Source organism: Mirounga angustirostris, unplaced genomic scaffold, assembly GCF_029215605.1.
Source record: "Mirounga angustirostris isolate CCGP_5_RB_7025 unplaced genomic scaffold, mMirAng1.0.hap1 SCAF_10, whole genome shotgun sequence".
Taxonomy (NCBI): domain Eukaryota; kingdom Metazoa; phylum Chordata; class Mammalia; order Carnivora; family Phocidae; genus Mirounga; species Mirounga angustirostris.
The window spans coordinates 77,318,290-77,338,087 of record NW_026991718.1 but is presented as its reverse complement, the minus strand read 5'-3'; the positions used below and the strand labels follow the sequence as shown (position 1 = coordinate 77,338,087).

Below are 19,798 nucleotides of genomic sequence, written 5' to 3'. Positions count from 1 at the left end.
CAACCTAAGTTACTTGGAGTCCTGCTCACTTGCCTTTTGGCTTTTCTAGACTAGTTCTTCTAAATCCTTTCTGAATCCAGTTCTTTTGTTTTTTAAGAGATTTTTATTTTTTATTTTTTTATTTTTTAAAGATTTTATTTATTTGACAGAGAGAGACACAGCAAGAGAGGGGAACACAGCAAGGGGAGTGGGGGAGGGAGAAGCAGGCTTCCCGCAGAGCAGGGAGCCCAATGCAGGGCTCGATCCCAGGATCCTGCGATCATGACCTGAGCCTAAGGCAGACGCTTAACGACTGAGCCACCCAGGTGCCCCTATATTTTAAAATGTTTTAATAAATAGAATAACCATTAGTTTCTATTATACTTTATTCAGATTCAGAGCTCTAGAGTTTTTGCTTAGCATCATTAATCTTACAGCTATATTTGTTTCTCCCATACTTAAAAACCCAATTTTCAATGACCCCCAACAAAATTACTCACTTGATTTATTTATTTTTTTAAAGATTTTATTTATTTGACAGAGAGAGACAGCGAGAGAGGGAACACAAGCAGAGGGAGTGGGAGAGGGAGAAGCAGGCTTCCCGCTGAGCAGGGCGCCTGATGCGGGGCTCGATCCCAGGACCCTGGGATCATGACCTGAGCCGAAGGCAGACGCTTAACAACTGAGCCACCTAGGCACCCCTGTTTTTTAAGAGATTTTTTTTTTTTTTAAGATTTTTATTTACTTATTTGACAGAGAGAGAGACAGTGAGAGAGGGAACACAAGCAGGGGGAGTGGGAGAGGGAGAAGCAGTCTTCCCGCAGAGCAGGGAGCCCAATGCGGGGCTCGATCCCAGGACCCTGGGATCATGACCTGAGCCGAAGGCAGACGCTTAACGACTGAGCCACCCAGGCGCCCCTTTTAAGAGATTTTTAAATGAGAACCTGCCCATAATTTCATCTGGGCCTTCTATTTTATAAAACGGTTGTCTAAGAATGATGAATGTGGAGTGAAATGTTTTTCAAATGCAATGATTTCCTGAAAAGTAAAGCTTGTTAAATTGTGGAATCTATTTCTAAGGGAGCTCCTCACTCATATTATACACACACACACACACACACACACACACACATGTTTTTTTAAACATTTGTGTGAAATAGTTCATTGTACTAAAGGACAGAGAGATGAACCAGATTATCAACATTCTTCCTGGTGCCAGAATTTTATTATTTAATGTATTTTAAAATTAAATTTAAAAGTGGGTTTAATTTTTGGTAATTTTAATTTTAACATAAAAAGCCAGTTTTTAACGTTAGCTCATAGGATTCCATAGTATCCCCACATCTTGCTAATAAAGAGGTACTATTTGAAAAGTGAAGGTTTTTGCTCTGTTTTTATATATTACATATTGGGTATTAGTTTTTAGTACCTTTTTGTTTGTGTTAATTTTTCATCTATATTGTTCACACATTTTTATTTATTTTTTAAAGATTTTATTTATTCATTTATTTGAGAGAGTGAGAGAGAGAGAGAGAGAGCACATGAGAGGGAGGAGGGTCAGAGGGCGAAACAGACTCCCTGCCGAGCAGGGAGCCCGATGTGGGACTCGATCCCGGGACTCCAGGATCATGACCTGAGCCGAAGGCAGTCGCTTAACCAACTGAGCCACCCAGGCGCCCGTTCACACATTTTTAAATTGTTGAGTCCAAAGCTGTTATTTTTAAATTGTTGAAGCACATGAAATTGACATTTTTTGTCAAAAATGATCAAATATCAGCAATTTCATCTGGTTCAACCTAATAAGTCTTTGAGGACCTATTGGTACACTTTTCCGTGGAAAACTGGCTTGATTATTTGCTTTGAGGGAAATAAAGTGGTTTCTTTGGAAATTTTGTATGTTTTAGAGTCTTAGGTTCATGCAACATGATTTGTACTTTCATTGTCTCATCTGGATATATAATTTTCTGCAATTAAAAAAATTAGATTCGGTCTACAATAAAAAAACAAACAAACTAGGCATTTCCCAGTAAGGTGATAGTATAAGAGTTCCCACACAGTTTCCTGCCAATCCCCCAACAGAAACTGAAATGATTAAAGAAAAGCAAAAATAAGAATTGTGTTACTAATGTTGAGAACAGAATTGTCAAACATGTGATCACTAATTTGAAGGAATTTTTTTTGTCTATTATGCTAACGTTTGAACTTCTGGGATGATCTATCACTCTCCTCAAGGGAGCAGTGTAATACTATGGGAAATATAGGTAGAGAAAATTCTAGAAGTCACTAGTGAGCCTGTGTTTGGGTAGATGACAGAGGATGGACTGCACTCTTAGGAGGGCTGTGGGGAGATTATATGTAACTCTTTTCTGTTAGCGGAGCCAACAGCGTTCTGTGGTATTCCTAGCAGGTCTAGCTGAGGGCTTTACCACACATACTCCTTTTCATTGACGTGGCTTTCTAGATGGAGTATGGACTTGCTCTGATGTCATGGAGAGAACCCTTTTAATATGGAAAGATGGAGTTAGAAACCAAGGATGGCTGTGAGAGACGGGAAATGACCCATTGGGGGCCCTTTCATAGCTGTGGGCTTTGGGCTAACAGCCACACTAGCATCTGGGCTGAAAGAAAATACTTAGGACTTTATCCAGCCCTCTGTGGGCCCAAGGGATCTTTTCAGAAGCCTGGCCAGGTCACCTCAAAGCAGAGCAGTGTTTTGGGATTAGGGGTGGGGACATTTCTCTGCTGGTACTGGTTACTCTCCCTAATTGGTGAAACTGGACTCTGGGAAGTGGTTTCAGAAAGTACCAAGAAAATGCACAGAAGGACGGAGACTGCCCTCCTGTCCATTCCCGCCTTCCCAGTCAAGAGCTGCCAAAAGACCTAACCTGTATGCCATCCAGTCCTCCAGCTTACTTTTTTAAAAAGTTTCAAAGGAAGAAGAGTCATAAGGGCAGTACAAAATGACTTTTCGATACATTTCACCTGTTGTGACTGTTTTGCCTCTATAATTTTTCTGTTTGTAGATATTTTGTTTCTTTTCGAACTTTTTGGGTATAAATTACAGAAATCATGCCTTTTTACCCCTAACTAATTTAATGTTTATTTTCTAGGAACAAGAAATTCTGCTAAAGTACTTCAGTATGAGTATCAAATTTAGGAAATTTAACATTGGCATAATATCTAGTCTGTAGCCCATATTCTGTTATTTTTTTCCCAGTAATGTTCCTTGTAGCGTTGAGTTTTTCTGGTCCAGGTTTCAGCCCAGGACTATGGTTTGCACTGAGTTGTCATGGCTCCTTCAGTCTCTTCGTCTGTGGCAGTTCCTCACAAGCCTTTGTCTTCAATGACCATGACTTTTTTTTATAGTACAAGCTCTTTGTTTTGTACCTTGTCTCTCAGTTTGGATGCGTCTGATGTTTCCTTGAGATTAGATTTAGATTAGGCATTTTTGGCAGGAATGCCACACAAATGAGACGTGTCCTCTCTGCCTCACATCAGGAGGCATGTCAAGTCTGTTTTCTGGTTGCTGATGTGAACTCTGATCACTAAAGGAAGATATCTGCCAGGTTTCTCCATGGTAAAATTAGCATATTTTTTCCTTTGTAAGTTAATGAGTACTTTGTAGGGAGATACTCTGAAGTGACATACATACCCCGTTCCTCAGCACACTTTGACCTGCTAGTCTTAGCATCTATTTTTGATTCTTGCCTGAATCAGTTATTGCTGTGATAGCTGCAAAATGGGGATTTTTCCCCAACATTCATCATTCCTTCTACATTTATTATTTGGCACTCTGCTATAAGAAACCCATCACCCTCATCTGTTACTATCAATATTTGTTTTGTACTTAAATGTGTCCCTAATTTGGTCGGGAGCCCCTTAGGTACCTTGTTGTGCCCTTTCGACAAGTCCTGTGGTATTTGTTTTTGTTTTTGTTTGTTTGTTTTAATAGTGTTTTCTTACTTTACACCAGATTGTTTGAGGTTCGTCTTAAACTTATTCTCCAGAGAGTTCTAAATCTCTTTTGGGTGGATGGTGTCAAGAAACCACAGTCTCAGCACTGCATGAGTATTCAGGAGAGGATTTTAACTTGCTCACGTAAAGAGAGAAGAACTGAAGGGACCGCTCACTCGAGCTGATTGTGGACGCAGCCTGCTTGGTGTAATTGGCTCCTGTCCACACTGTTTTAATTTCTGTAGCCTTCTAGTGTGTTCTGATCTCAGAGCAAGTTCCCCTTTATTATTTATTTATTTATTTTTCCTCTTTAAACACATTCTCTCCTCTGGGTGAATTTTAGAATCACATGTAAAAAGTCATATTCCAAAAAGGTTTCATTATTTTTTTTGAAAGGTATTGAATTGAATTTATTATTTAACTTAGGGTAGAATTTATCTTTTTTTTTTTTTTACAAATTTGCGTCTTCTCACTTAGGATTAAGAGGTGACTTCATTTACTCTTAATATAGGGGTCAGTAAGGGGTTTGTAGTTTTAATCACATGAATCTTGAGTATCTCTTGTTATAATTGTTACAGTTTTTGTTAGACTATGCTTGTTTATAGTTTTGTGTTTGTGAATAGTATCTTTTTGACATTTATTTAATGAGTTTATGTGTATGGACAAGTGCCTGAACTATGAATGCATAATAATGAATTTTATTGGACCACCACCCAGGTCTGTCACTAGGACCTTGCTGGCACCTCAGAGCTCCCTATATGCCTAACCTAATCACAGCCTGCTTTCTCCTTCCTTCCCTCCTACAGCCAGCAAGTGAAGGCAGAATACAGCTGCTTACATGGCTGTCCTTGTTCAATATAGGGAAGAGTGACAGTTGAGCAGGACAGACTTTTTTTTTCCCTGCCACAAAATTCTGAAGAGATGTTTACTGTGTGGGCTTTTGTGTAAGGGACAAGGAACAACATAAATGCCTGTTTTTAAGACTAGCTTTATGAAACATGCAGATTTATTTTTTGTAAGTCTGTTTCTTATTGAGTCTATCCTTGAATAAAGCAGAGTTAATAATATTAGATAAAAAGTAGTCTTTCTAAAGTGTGTTTTGTTTAGATGTCAAAATAGTAGCCTTGGATTATCCAGCTTGATACAGAAGTTGAAAACCATTGTTTGGGTTTCTCTTAGTTTAATGAGGTTGTGGAAATTACTCCTATTCCCATAGCCTCAGCTATCTTTCAGCATTGCTGATCGAGATTAATGAATGCTTTTTCTTCCACCATCTCTTAGATTTTGATGTCAGGTTCTGTCCTTAGGCCTCTTCTCACTCTGCACTTTGTCTCTCTGAGCTGTCTGATGCTGTGGTTTCAATGCCTACATTTATCCTCATAAAATCCACTTTTATTTCCTAGATCAGGTTTTCCTGACTTGTGATTCTCTCAAATTAAAACAGATGTCTTTTAACTGGGGTCATCCCACTTTTTTTTTTTTTTTTTTACATCTGCCTGATAGGGTTTTTAGGAATCAGGAATTTGGCCAAAGTCTGGCCTAGGGAAATCTTTGCAGAATAGGAAGTACAGAGGAAATGGCCTATGGAAATAAGTAATTATGCTATAAAAGAGGTAATTTAATATTAGATATATTACCATCAATTTCAATACTTCATCTCTGTCGTCTTAATTCAAATAAGGTCTTTATAACTGTTTGAACCTTTTGAGAAATGATGTTAGTATTATGCTTGAAGTGTTAATCCTAAAAACTTTTGTCCTTTTCTCCCTATCTTTATATTTCTTAAGTGATAAGTAGAAAGTGCTTGCATTCTTACAGATATTAAGAGCAACAGATGAACATTAGGGGAAGGGAAGGAAAAATAAGATAAAAACAGAGAGGGAGACAAACCATAAGAGACTCTTAACTATAGGGAGCAAACTGAGGGTTGCTGGAGGGGAGGTGCGTGGGGGACTGGGTAACTGGGTGACAGGCATTAAGGAGGGCATGTGATGGAATGAGCACTGGGTGTTATATACAACTGATGAATCACTAAATTCCCTGAAACTAATAAAACACTATATGTTTACTAACTTGAATTTAAATTAAAAGAAATTTAAAGAAAGTCTCAGGGAAAAAAATAAATTGCTTTCTAATGCTAAAAAAGCAAAAAGGAGCATTACATTAGTGAAGACTTTGTTATATATAACTGGTTGGGGCTCTTATTTTCAGTTCTGTATCAATACATAAATGAATATCTTTTTCTGGAAAATGTGACTTTAAAATTTCTGATCTTACAGTTATATTTTATGTTTTTTTTAAATATATTAAAAACTTTTGGTTTTGCTTCTAGAAAAACTGATTGCTTATCAACGAGAGTTTCTTGCCTTGAAAGAACGTCTTCGAATAGCTGAACATAGAATCTCTCAGCGCTCTTCTGAATTAAACGCCATTGTACAACAGTTCAAGCGTGTAGGAGCAGAAGCAAATGGAAGTAAGGATGCATTAAATAAATTTTCAGGTACAAATAATATGTTTAGTTTAAAAATTGTATTTTCAAGGGGTTATGTGAAGTAATTTGTTTGAAAGTCGTTTAAAGTAGCTTATCAGCCAATATTTATTACTGTTTTCAGAGAGAAACATCACACAAAACTTTCCTATAATGGTAAATTATAAAACAATTTTAATTGTTAAATTTGATTTTAAGGGAGTAGTGTAATATTGATTTAGATTTCAGTTGGATAAATTTCCCCAATAGCAAAAAGCCACATCTTTTATTTTTTTACTATTATTATAATTTTTATTTATTAGAGAGTGAGAGAAGGAACACAAGCAGGGGGAGTGGGAGAGGGAGAAGCAGGCTCCCTGCTGAGCAGGGAACCCCACATGGGACTCTATCCCAGGACCCTGGGATCATGACCTGACCCGAAGGCAGATGCTTAACGACTGAGCCACCCAGGCGCCCCAAGCCAGATCTTTTAAAAAGCATATTTCAAATGAGATTAAAAATTTAATTTTGTGTTTTTACATGTTTATGTTGTGACTTGTATGGACCTTATTCAGACTCTGGAGAACCTTTGAGCTATTTGAAGCAATTAGTACTCTTATCTCTGACTTATAAGAAAAAAATATGGTTTTATTACAGTGTGTACTTTTGGGGGTATCTGATCTGTTCCTTCTCTAAGAACTTATGGTTAGAGTAAGATGAATGTCAATTATCCTCTCTGTTTCTGTGATTTTCTTAGTCTAATAATTAAATTAACATATGTATATAATCAGTTACCTCAAAATTTATATAATCTTTCAAGATTAATATACTTTTTCATTTAGCAGCATCTTTTTCCATCCTTTAGCATTCATTCCTCTTGTCTTAGATTCACTACCTGACCTTATTTTTAAATTTTCATGCTCCGTGTTTCCCCTCCTGATTGTGAAATGTGTGTTATGACACAGTAACATTTAAAATTATGGAATGGTATAGATAATAAAAAATAAGCCACCCATAAGCCTGCTCTGCCAAGTGTTTTTTATTAACATTTTTTATTTCCTTCTAGTCTTTTTTCCATTTATGTTTTTCTTCAAAATTGTGATTGTGTGTTAGAGCCTGTTTTACTTTTGAAATTAGGCTATTAGCATTTTACTGTGTCATTGAATACTCTTCAAAAATGCCATTTTCAATGGCCATATGTCAGTTAACCATATACCATAATGTATTAAATATTTTTCTACTAGGCAAATAGGGTTTTTCTGTGTTGTTTTTTCTCCCCAGTTTATAACTCTGCGATGAACGTCTTTGTGTATAAATTGGTAGTCCTTATGTTATTTCGTTACATTATGAATTCCTTAAAAACAAGGATCTATGACTAACATTTCTAAACACATGACACAGTGGCTGGGACAAAATAGATAATCACTAAATATTTATTGAGTGTACAAAAGTGAAGTTGCTAAAAGGGAAATTATTGACTAGTAAGGCAGACATGTTTTAGGGTTTTTGATGCTCTTCTGAAGAGCTGAAACATATACCACATTACCACCAATATCTAATATTATTATTATTATTATTATTTAAAGATTTTATTTATTTATTCATGAGAGAGAGAGAGGCAGAGGCAGAGGGAGAAGCAGGCTCCCCGCGGAGCAGGGAGCCCGATGCGGGACTTGATCCCGGGACCCTGGAATCATGACCTGAGCCAAAGGCAGACGCTTAACCGACTGAGCCACCCAGGCATCCCTCTAATATTATTATTTAATCTTATGCTAAGTTGATAGGTTGAAATTGGTGTCTTGTAATTTATAGTTGTTTCTTTACTTATGAGATTAATTGTTAATATAGCAGTCATTTGCATTTCTTTTGTGAATTTTTTGGTTCTTGTCATATTTTTAATGGAGTTTTCATAGAGTTTTGCATGAAATCTTCGAGGCTTTAAGTCCTTACTGCTAACTTCTGTATTTTAAAGGTTAAATTATAATATAGTTGGAATTTTAAAACAATATTGCCTACTAGATTGAGTTTTTATTTCATATTATATTAAAGGATTCATTAACTCCTCTAAGGAAAATGGAAAAGCTACTTGAAAGTTAGGATCTGTACAGAGCATTCTCAAATTGTGCAGTTTAAATTATTGTACTTGTATTTTTTGGGGAAAAAAAATATCTTCCATGTGAAAATTCAGTAAAATAGAATAGCATAAGGAAAGTGAAAGTTATTGGTGGTGAATGTGCTTATTATATTTTCATAAATGGGTAGCATGTTTAGAGTGTGTTCTGCAGGGCCTGAGTTCTGAACCTTTATCATGGCAAGTGATTAAAGCATTCCGCCTTCTCAGGGTACTTCAGCTTCTTCAGAGTGCTGTCAACAATGGGACTCTGAGACTCGTTGCAGAAGTGTCCTTTTTCATTTTAAATGGAGATCTTATTCACCAAAGTATGAAATCGGGACAGTTCTAGTTCTCATAAATTTTTACTGCTATATTTGTAAAATTAGCAACTTCTGTAAGTAAGGTGCTCCTGTGCATTAATTATGCTTTTCTGTTTTAGATAATACCCTAAAGCTATTAAAGGAGTTAACAAGCAAAAAATCTCTTCAAGTGCCAAGTATTTATTATCATTTGCCTCATTTATTGCAAAATGAGAGAAGCCTTCAGCCTGCTCTGCAGATTGGTAATGGAAGAACAGGAGGTATGTTTATTTTGTTTCTTACTGTGGTTGTGCTGCTGGTCTTAATTGGATCTTGGAGTATAACATTGACCATTAGAAGCCTGTCAGGTCAAAGAAGAATAATTCCTTCTCTCTGCATAATAACTTAGGACTCATTTACGTTGAAAGGAGGTATCTATTTTACTCCATAGATCAGAGTATAGAGCTGAAAAGGGTCATGAGAAATCTGGTGTAAGCCCCATCTCTGGGCAGAAAAATGTTTAAACCTTTGTAATTTTTCTCTTTTAAAAATTTGAGATGACTTTTTTTTCTTGTGTCTTCTTTCAACATTAGTAGTTCTCACAGTCTCATCAGGAGAGGTTTTCTTATGTTTGCCCCTGCTTTTTCTTAGAGAGCTGGAAGGCATATAATCACTTTCATTTAATCTTTCAGACAATAATAGAAATACTTTGGGTTGCTTTTTTTTCCTCATATAGTGCAAAGATAGTTTACTCCATATTTTTTTTCTTTCTGTTAGAACTGCCAGAGCTTGAATTTTCCTTGTGGGCCCTACTTACTGTTCTTTCATGATTTTTATTCCTCTATTTTGACTTTGTTAATCTTTTCTTTGGAGATTTTAAAATGTAGATAGCAAAATATTGTTTTGCTCCCCTAGTAAGTCTTTTGTCTTTTGTTAAAACCATTACTTGATAGATACTGAAATTCATCTTTGTGATAATGTTTTTGAAAAGACTGATTTAATCTGCTTTTGATTCAGTAGGATTCTTAGGTATTTTACTTTTGTGTGTGTGTTGCATTTTCTCATATTATTTGATCTATTAGCATAAGCTTTTATATTTGTCTTTTTTTAGTTCTGCCGTCTTTCTACTTTATGAATCATTTAAAATTGCACACTGCCTTCCTAAGGAGGAAGTGATAATTCTTAAAATACCATGTTCAGACTAACTCATTCTTCCATTTCCTTATTGATTCAATAAATACTTATCCAGTAGGTGCTGGATGTACAAAGACTAACAAGATGTGTGGTGTACTCTAAATTATTTTCTTTAGAACATTGATCATTATTTCTGAAGTTGGTATTATATCTCTCCCTTTAATAATCATTATTTGGGTAGGATGTCTCAGTCATTTAGTACATGTTGGTTTAGATGATGTCTTCATTAATAAGAATATCAAATGAAAAGAAAGTACAAGTATTTTTAAAGTCCTTTAAAACTTCTCACAACATCTAATAGGTTCTCCTTAGTAGCTCCTTGTTATTTTGTGAATGTGACATTCTCTTACCCTTTTGAAGATACTTATTTTCCATCCCATTTGTTTGACTTTATCATAAATATAATGAAATCTTGGTCAACCAGATTTCCACTAGTTAACATTGTTACTAAGCTGGCACTATTTTTTGAGAGTTAGAAAAAGCAGAAAACTTGAAAAAACAAACAAACAAAAAAACAAAAACAAGAAAACCCTCAGATTTACATTAAAATCACCTTCCTAAATCCTTAAGCAATGGTTCTTAACATTTTTAGAGTCAAAGAACCCTTTGGCTATCCTAGGAAAGCTATAAACTTTCTATTTAGAAAAATGCACATAGAAAAAGTAATTCTGTATATAATTTCTGGGGTTTTGTGGAACTCCAAAATCTTTTTAGGGACTTTATATTAAGAACTTCTGGTGGTTTTTTTGTTTTGTTTTGTTTTTTGGGTTTTTTATGTTGTTGTTTTTAAGATTTTATTTATTTATTTGAGAGCGAGAGAATGAGAACACAAGCAAGGGGAAGGGCAGAAGGAAAAGCAGATTCCCACTGAGCAGGGAGCTCGATGCAGGGCTCACTCAATCCCCAAACCCTGGGATCATGACCTGAGCCAAAGGCAGACACTTAACCAACTGAGCACCCAGGTGCCCCTTCTGTTTTTTAGATCAAAGAAAAACTGCTTCTTGCTAAAAATTCTGTTCTTCAGTGGTCAGGCTGATTAAATAAGGAACAGCACTCAGACCGGTTAAGTCTTCCTAAGACTAAAGAGGGAGAATGTGTTCCAGGCATCTACTGACTGTCTAAAGAGGGGCTTGAATTCCTTTGTGAAGAACAAAAAACTGCCAGCCCATCCTACCCACACCATATCTAGATCCTTCCACGAAATTTGCAGGTTGCAATAAATAGATACAACTACAGATGGGTAAAAGGGCATATTGTACAATGAGGGTTACAAAATATTTAAGGAAACCCACATTGTGAATGACTTAATACTCAAGGAAATAGAATTTGCAGAGCAAGGAGAATATAATTTAGAAATTACACATAATCAATATATTTTAGAGGGATGAGAGGCCAGTTCATAAAGGATCAATTGGATATCTCTGTGTTCTAATTTCATTGATTATATTTAAAATTTCCATATAGATGTACTAATAAGCAGAGTAGAGACAGCTAAAGATCAGATTAGCAATCTGAAAGATTGAGCTGTGTAGTTCTTCTGGAATGCTGCATAGAGGGCACAAAGAATTGGGGTAGACCAAAGTTTTAATATCTATCTAATAGAAATTTCAGAAGGAGAGTGAAGGGAGTGAAGAGAGGAAATACCCAAATATATAATAGAAGAAAATTTCTTTGAGTTGAAGAAACTCACAGCTCCTCAGATTCAGGGGCCATTTAGTGCTGAGCAAGATGGCTAAAGAAAGACCCTCCACAGGTTACCTACCAAAATGGCATTACTGATGGTAGAGGACAGCAGGTTGTTTTTTGTGCTGAAGTGAAAGAAAATCCATGAGCACTTGTTATGTGCCAGGTACTTTGCTGGGTACTTTGGTACACAAAATTAGATGTGGTTCCTTGTGTTGTGGAGCTTCAGTCTAGTAAAGGAGAATGCATGAGTTAAATAATTAATTATGTAAATAATTGTACAGCTACAACCTTAATTGGTGATACAAAGGATGCCTTGATAATATATAAAAGGGGCATTTACCTCAATTAAGGATTTTAAGGAAGTCTTAAAAATGGATTAGATGTGAGATCAGTGAACAATGTAGTTACTGGTGAAGGTGGGTGTATGAGTTGCTTAATTCTGCTGTAAAAATTACCATAAACCCAGTGACCTAAAACAGCATAAGTTTATTATCTTCTAGTGTTGGTGGCCAGAAGTCCTAAAATCAATGTGTTGACTAGGGTGTGTTCCTTCTGAAGCTTTAGGGGATAATCCACTTCTTTCCTTTTCCAGCTTCCAGAGGCTGGCTACATTCATCAGTGCCCCTTCTTCATCTGCAGATCTCTCTGTGACTCTGACCTCTTGCTTACATTGTCACATCTCCTCCTCTCCCAGACTCTCCCACCTTCTTCTCATAAGGACCCTTGTGAGTTCATTAGGCTCACCTGGGTAATCCAGGATAACCTTCCAATCTCAACATCCTTAATCAAATCCACAATATCCCTTTGGGCATGTTAGGTAATATACTAAAAAATTCCAGGAATTAGGTCATGGACATGGTAGGGACAACATTATTATGGCTACCACATGGGAGAAAAAAGTATTCCAGAAAATGAGAAGAGCATCACAAAAGCCCTGTGATGGAGGGAGCATGGAATGTTCTAGAAAATGAAAGAAGGTCACTGTAGATGAAGTGTAGGGTGAGGGGAAGCATGGAATAAGATGAGACTAGAGATGTACTGGAGACAGACAATGCAGGACCTTGCAGACCATTTACTGGATTTGGGCTTTTCTCCTAAGAACAGAAAGAAGCAACAGGTTCTGTGAAAAATGCTGTTGTTACTTTGATACATATTGCATTGAATCTGTAGATTGCTTTGGGTAGTATGGACATTTTAACAATATGGATTCTTCCAAGCCATGAGCATGGAGTATCTTTCCATTTGTTTGTGTCATCTTCAGTTTGTTTCATCCGTGTTCTTTAGTTTTTGGAGTATGGGTCTTTTACCTCCTTGGTTAAATTTATTCCTGAGTATTTTATTCTTTTTGGTGCAATTGTAAATGAGATTATTGTTTAATTTCTCTTTCTGCTATCTCATTATTAGTGAATAGAAATGCAACTGATTTCTGTATATTTTGTATACTGTGATTTTACTGAATTCATTTATCAGTTCTAGCAGTTTTTGGTGGAGTCTTGAGGGTTTTCTATATTTAGTATCATGTCATCTGCAAATAGTGAAAGTTTTACTTCTTCCTTACCAATCTGGATGCCTTTTATATCCTATTCCTGTCTGACTGCTGTGGCTAGGACTTTGATTCCTAGGTTGAATAACGGTGGTGAGAGTGGACATCCTTGTCTTGTTCCTGATCTTAGAGGAATAGCTCTCAGTTTTTCACCATGGGGTGTGATGCTAGCTGTGAATTTTTCATATATGGTCTTTATTATATTGTGGTATGTTCTCCCTAAACCCACTTTGTTGAGGGTTCTTATCATGACAGATACTGGATTTTGTCAAATGCTTTTTCTGCTTTTATTGAGAAGATCATATGGTTTTTGTCTTTTCTCTTGTTAATATGATGTATCATGTTGATTTATTTGTGAATATTGAGCCACCCTCTCATCCCTGGAATAAATCCCACTTGATTATGGTGAATGATTTTTATCATATTGTTGGATTCAGTTTGCTAATATTTTGTTGAGGATTTTTGCATCTATGTTCATGAAAGATACTGGCCTGTAGTTATCTTTTTATGTAGTGCCTTTATACTGAGGGTATATTAATTTTCTTGATCTTTTCAAAGAACGAGCTCCTGATTTCAGTGATCTGTTTTACTGTTTAAGTCTCTATTTCATTTATTTCTGCTCTAATCTTTATTATTTCCTTCTTTCTACTGGCATTGGGCTTTGTTTGTTCTTCTTTTTCCAGCTCCTTTAAATGTTAGGTTGTTTACTTGAGATTTTTCTTGTTTCTTGAGATAAACCTGTGTTGCTATAAACTTTTCTGTTAGAACAGCTTTTGTTGCCTCCCAAAGATTTTGGACTATTTTGTTTTCATTTTCATGTTCTCCACGTATTTTTTTATTTCCTCTTTGATTTCTTGGTTGACCCATTCATTGTTTAGTAGTTTCTTATTTATCCTCATGTATTTGTGTTCTTTCCAGATTTTTTCTTGTGATTGATTTCTAGTTTCATACTATTGTGGTTGGAAAAGATGGATGGCATGATTTCAATCTTTTACAATTTATTGGGACTCGTTTTGTGGTCTAACATTTGATCTATTCTGGAGCATTTCCCATATTCCCTTGAAAGGAATGTGTAATCTGCTGTTTTTGGATTGAATGTTCTAATATATCTAATTTATCATTCAAAGCCACTCTTCCCTTGTTGATTTTTCTGTCTCAATGATCTATCTATTACTGTAAGTGGATATCTCCTAATATTATTGTAGTACTGTTAATTTCTTCCTTTATGTCTGTTAATAGTTGTTTTATGTACTTAGGTGCTCTCATGTTCAGTGCATAAATATATACAGTTGTTATATCCTTCTCTCAGATCCCCTTATCATTATGTAGTGTCCTTTGTCTCTTTTTACAGTTTTAGTTTTATAGTCTGTTTTGTCTGATAGAAGTTTTGCTTTCCCAGTTTTGTTTTTACTTCCATTTGCATGGTAAATGTTTTTCCATCCCTTCGTTGTCAATCTGCATGTGTCTTTAAGTCTGAAATGAGTCTCTTATAGGCAGCATATATATGGTCTTGCTTTTTTATCGATTCAATCACCTTATGTCTTTTGATTGGAGTATTTAGTCCATATCATTTAAAATGATAATTGATAAGTATGTATGTAATGCCATTTTGTTACTTGTTTTATGGTTGTTTTGCAGTTCTTCTTTCTCTTGCTCTTTCCTCTGTGGTTTGATGGATTTTGTTAGTGTTACGCTTGGATACCTTTCTCTTTGTTTTCTTATGTATCTATTACAGGTTTTTTATTTGTTACCATTAGGTTCATATAGACATCCTATGTGTATAGCAGTCTACATTAAATTGATGGTCACTTAAGTTTTTTTTTATTATGTTATGTTAATCACCAAGCATACATCATTAGTTTTTGATGTAGTGTTCCATGATTCGTTGTTTGCGTATGACACCCAGTGTTCCATTCAGTACATGCCCTCTTTAATACCCATCACCAGGCTAACCCATCCCCCCACCCCCATCCCCTCTAGAACCCTCAGTTTATTTCTCAGAGTCCATAGTCTTTCATGGTTCATCTCTCCCTCCAATTTCCCCCCCCTTCATTTTTCCCTTCCTACTACCTTCTTTTTTTTTTTTTTTAACATATAATGTATTATTTGTTTCAGAGGTACAGGTCTGTGATTCAACAGTCTTACACAATTCACAGCGCTCACCATAGCACATACCCTCCCCAATGTCTATCCCCCAGCCACCCCATGCCTCCCACCCCCCACCACTCCAGCAACCCTGTTTATTTCCTGAGATTAAGAATTCCTCATATCAGTGAGATCATATGATACATGTCTTTCTCTGATTGACGTATTTCGCTCAGCATAAACCCTCCAGTTCCATCCACGTTGTTGCAAATGGCAAGATTTCATTCCTTTTGATGGCTGCATAATATTCCATTGTGTGTGTGTATATGTATATATACATATTTATATACATATATATACATATACACACATACCATATCTTCTTTATCCATTCATCTGTAGAAGGACATCTTAGCTCTTTCCACAGTTTGGCTATTGTGGACATTGCTGCTATAAACATTGGGGTGCACGTACCCCTTCAGATCCCTGTTTGTATCTTTGGGGTAAATACCCAGCAGTGCAATTGCTGGGTCGTATGGTAGCTCTATTTTCAATTTTTTGATTAATCTCCACTCTGTTTTGCAAAGTGACTGCACCAGCTTGCATTCCCACCAACAGTGTAGGAGGGTTCCCCTTTCTCCACATCCCTGCCAACATCTGTCGTTTCCTGACTTGTTAATTTTAGCCATTCTGACTGGTGTGTGAGGTGGTATCTCATTGAGGTTTTGATTTGGATTTCCCTGATGCCGAGCAATGCTGAGCACTTTTTCATGTGTCTGTTGGCCATTTGGATGTCTTCTTTGGAAAAATGTCTGTTCATGTCTTCTGCCCATTTCTTGATTGGATCATTTGTTCTTTGGGTGTTGAGTTTGATAAGTTCTTTATAGATTTTGGATACTAGCCCTTTATCTGATACGTCATTTGCAAATATCTTCTCCCATTCTGTCGATTGTCTTTTGGTTTTGTTGATTGTTTCTTTTGCTGTGCAAAAGCTTTTTATCTTGATGAAGTCCCGGTAGTTCATTTTTGCCCTTGCTTCCCTTGCCTTTGGAGATGTTTCTAGAAAGAAGTTGCTGCAGCTGAGGTCGAAGAGATTGCTGCCTGTGTTCTCCTTTAGGATTTTGATGGACTCCTATCTCACATTTAGGTCTTTCAACCATTTTGAGTCTATTTTTGTGTGTGGTATAAGGAAATGGTCCAGTTTCATTCTTCTGCATGTGGCTGTCCAATTTTCCCAAAACAATTTGTTGAAGAGACTGTCTTTTTTCCATTGGACATTCTTTCCTGCTTTGTCAAAGATGAGTTGACCATAGAGTTGAGGGTCCATTTCTGGGCTCTCTATTCTGTTCCATTGATCTGTGTGTCTGTTTTTATGCCAGTACCATACTGTCTTGAGGATTACAGCTTTGTAATAGAGCTTGAAGTCCGGAATTGTGATGCCACCAGCTTTGCTTCTCTTTTTCAACATATCTCTGGCTATTCGGAGTCTTTTCAGGTTCCATACAAATTTTAGGATTATTTGTTCCATTTCTTTGAAAGAAGTTGATGGTATTTTGATAGGGATTGCATTGAATGTGTAGATTGCTCTAGGTAGCATTGACATCTTCACAATATTTGTTCTTCCAATCCATGAGCATGGAACGTTTTTCCATTTCTTTGTGTCTTCCTCCATTTCTTTCATGAGTATTTTATAGTTTTCTGAGTACAGATTCTTGGCCTCTTTGGTTAGATTTATTCCTAGGTATCTTATGGTTTTGGGTGCAGTTGTAAATGGGATCGACTCCTTAATTTCTCTTTCTTCTGTCTTGTTGTAGGTGTATACTGATTTCTGTGCATTGATTTTACATCCTGCCACTTTACTGAATTCCTGTATGAGTTCTAGCAGTTTTGGGGTGGAGTCTTTTGGGTTTTCCACATAAAGTATCATATCATCTGCAAAGAGTGAGAGTTTGACTTCTTTGCCGATTTGGATGCCTTTGATTTCTTTTTGTTGTCTGATTGCTGTGGCTAGGACTTCTAATACTATGTTGAATAGCAGTGGTGATAGTGGACATCCCTGCCACGTTCCTGACCTTAAAGGGAAAGCTCTCAGTTTTTCCCCATTGAGAATGATATTTGCTGTAGGTTTTTCATAGATGGCTTTTATGATATTGAGGTATGTACCCTCTATGCCTATACTCTGAAGAGTTTTGATCAAGAAAGGATGCTGTACTTTGTCAAATGCTTTTTCTGCATCTATTGAGAGGATCATATGATTCTTGTTCTTTCTTTTGTTAATGTATTGTATCACGTTGATTGATTTGCGGATGTTGAACCAACCTTGCAGCCCAGGGATAAATCCCACTTGGTTGTGGTGAATAATCCTTTTAATGTACTGTTGGATCCTATTGGCTAGTATTTTGGTGAGAATTTTTGCATCCATGTTCATCAGGGATATTGGTCTGTAATTCTCCTTTTTGATAGGGTCTTTGTCTGGTTTTGGGATCAAGGTAATGGTGGCCTCATAAAATGAGTTTGGAAGTTTTCCTTCCATTTCTATTTTTTGGAACAGTTTCAGAAGAATAGATATTAATTCTTCTTGAAATGTTTGGTAGAATTCCCCTGGGAAGCCATCTGGCCCTGGGCTTTTGTTTTTTGGGAGATTTTTGATGACTGCTTCAATTTCCTTAGTGGTTATAGGTCTGTTCAGGTTTTCTATTTCTTCCTGGTTCATTTTTGGTAGTTGATACATCTCTAGGAATGCATCCATCTCTTCCAGGTTATCTAATTTGCTGGCATAGAGTTGCTCATAATATGTTCTTATAATTGTTTGTATTTCTTTGGTGTTGGTTGTGACCTCTCCTCTTTCATTCATGATTTTATTTATTTGGATGATTTCTCTTTTCTTTTTGATAAACTCCTGTCCAGACTTATCAATCTTGTTAATTCTTTCAAAGAACCAGCTCCTAGTTTTGTTGATCTGTTCTACGGTTCTTTTGGTTTCTATTTCATTGATTTCTGCTCTGATCTTTATTATTTCTCTTCTGCTGAGTTTAGGCTTTATTTGCTGTTCTTTCTCCAGCTCCTTTAGGTGTAGGGTTAGGTTGTGTACTTGAGACCTTTCTTGTTTCTTGAGAAAAGCTTGTATTGCTATATACTTTCCTCTTAGGACCGCCTTTGCTGCAGCCCAATGATTTTGAACAGTTGTGTTTTCATTTTCATTTGTTTCCATGAATTTTTTAAATTCTTCTTTAATTTCTTGGTTGACCCATTCATTCTTTAGTAGGATGCTCTTTAGCCTCCATGTATTTGAGTTCTTTCCGACTTTCCTCTTGTGATTGAGTTCTAGTTTCAAAGCATTGTGGTCTGAAAATAGGCAGGGAATGATCCCAATCTTTTGGTACCGGTTGAGACCTGATTTGTGACCTAGGATGTGATCTATTCTGGAGAATGTTCCATGGGCACTAGAGAAGAATGTGTATTCTGTTGCTTTGGGATGGAATGTTCTGAATATATCTGTGAAGTCCATTTGGTCCAGTGTGTCATTTAACGTCTTTATTTCCTTGTTGATTTTTGCTTAGATGATCTGTCCGTTTCAGTTGGGGGGGGCGGTGTTAAAGTCCCGCACTATTATTGTATTGTTGTCGATGTGTTTCTTTGCTTTTGTTATTAATTGGCTTATATACTTGCCTGCTCCCATGTTAGGGGCATAGATATTTACAATTGTTAGATCTTCTTGTTGGGTAGACCCTTTAAATAGGATATAGTGTCCTTCCTCATCTCTTATTATAGTCTTTGATTTAAAATCTAATTTGTCTGATATAAGGATTGCCACCCCAGCTTTCTTTTGGTGTCCATTAGCATGGTAAATGGTTTTCCACCCCCTCACTTTCAATCTGGGGGTGTCTTTGGATCTAAAATGAGTCTCTTGCAGATAGCATATCAATGGGTGTTGTTTTTTTATCCAATCTGATACCCTGTGTCTTTTGATTGGGGTATTTATCCCATTTACATTCAGGGTAACTATTGAAAGATACGAATTTAGTGCCATTGTATTGCCTGTAAGGTGACTGTTACTGTATATTGTCTGTGTTCCTTTCTGGTCTGTGTTACTTTTAGGCTCTCTCTTGGCTTAGAGGACCCCTTTCAGTATTTCTTGTAGGCCTGATTTCATGTTTGCAAATTCCTTTAGTTTTTGTTTGTCCTGGAAGCTTTAAATCTCTCCTTCTATTTTCAATGACAGCCTAGCTGGATATAGTATTCTTGGCTGCACATTTTTCTCATTTAGTGCTCTGAATATATCATGCCAGTCCATTCTGACCTGCCAGGTTTCTGTGGATAGGTCTGTTGCCAATCTAATGTTTCTGCCATTGTAGGTTACAGATCTCTTTTCCCGAGCTGCTTTCAGGATTTTCTCTTTGTTTTTGAGACTCGTAAGGTTTACTATTAGATGTCAGGTTGTTGACCTATTTTTATTGATTTTTGAGGGGGGTTCTCTG

The 19,798-nt window shown here is 36.5% G+C and overlaps 1 protein-coding gene across 8 annotated transcripts in view; it reads left to right on the top strand.

Moving 5' to 3' along the window:
* MGAT4A (alpha-1,3-mannosyl-glycoprotein 4-beta-N-acetylglucosaminyltransferase A) overlaps window positions 1-19,798 on the top strand; it is a 124,237-nt gene that overhangs the window by 40,685 nt on the left and 63,754 nt on the right. For 6 of the 8 annotated variants that reach the window (XM_064572584.1, XM_064572588.1, XM_064572583.1 and 3 more), the window contains exons 3-4: window positions 6,266-6,433; window positions 8,953-9,093. In XM_064572584.1, the coding sequence (XP_064428654.1) occupies window positions 6,266-6,433; window positions 8,953-9,093 (309 nt within the window). The remainder of the gene's footprint in view (window positions 1-6,265; window positions 6,434-8,952; window positions 9,094-19,798) is intronic. The other 2 variants (XM_064572589.1, XM_064572587.1) reach the window with 1 other exon arrangement.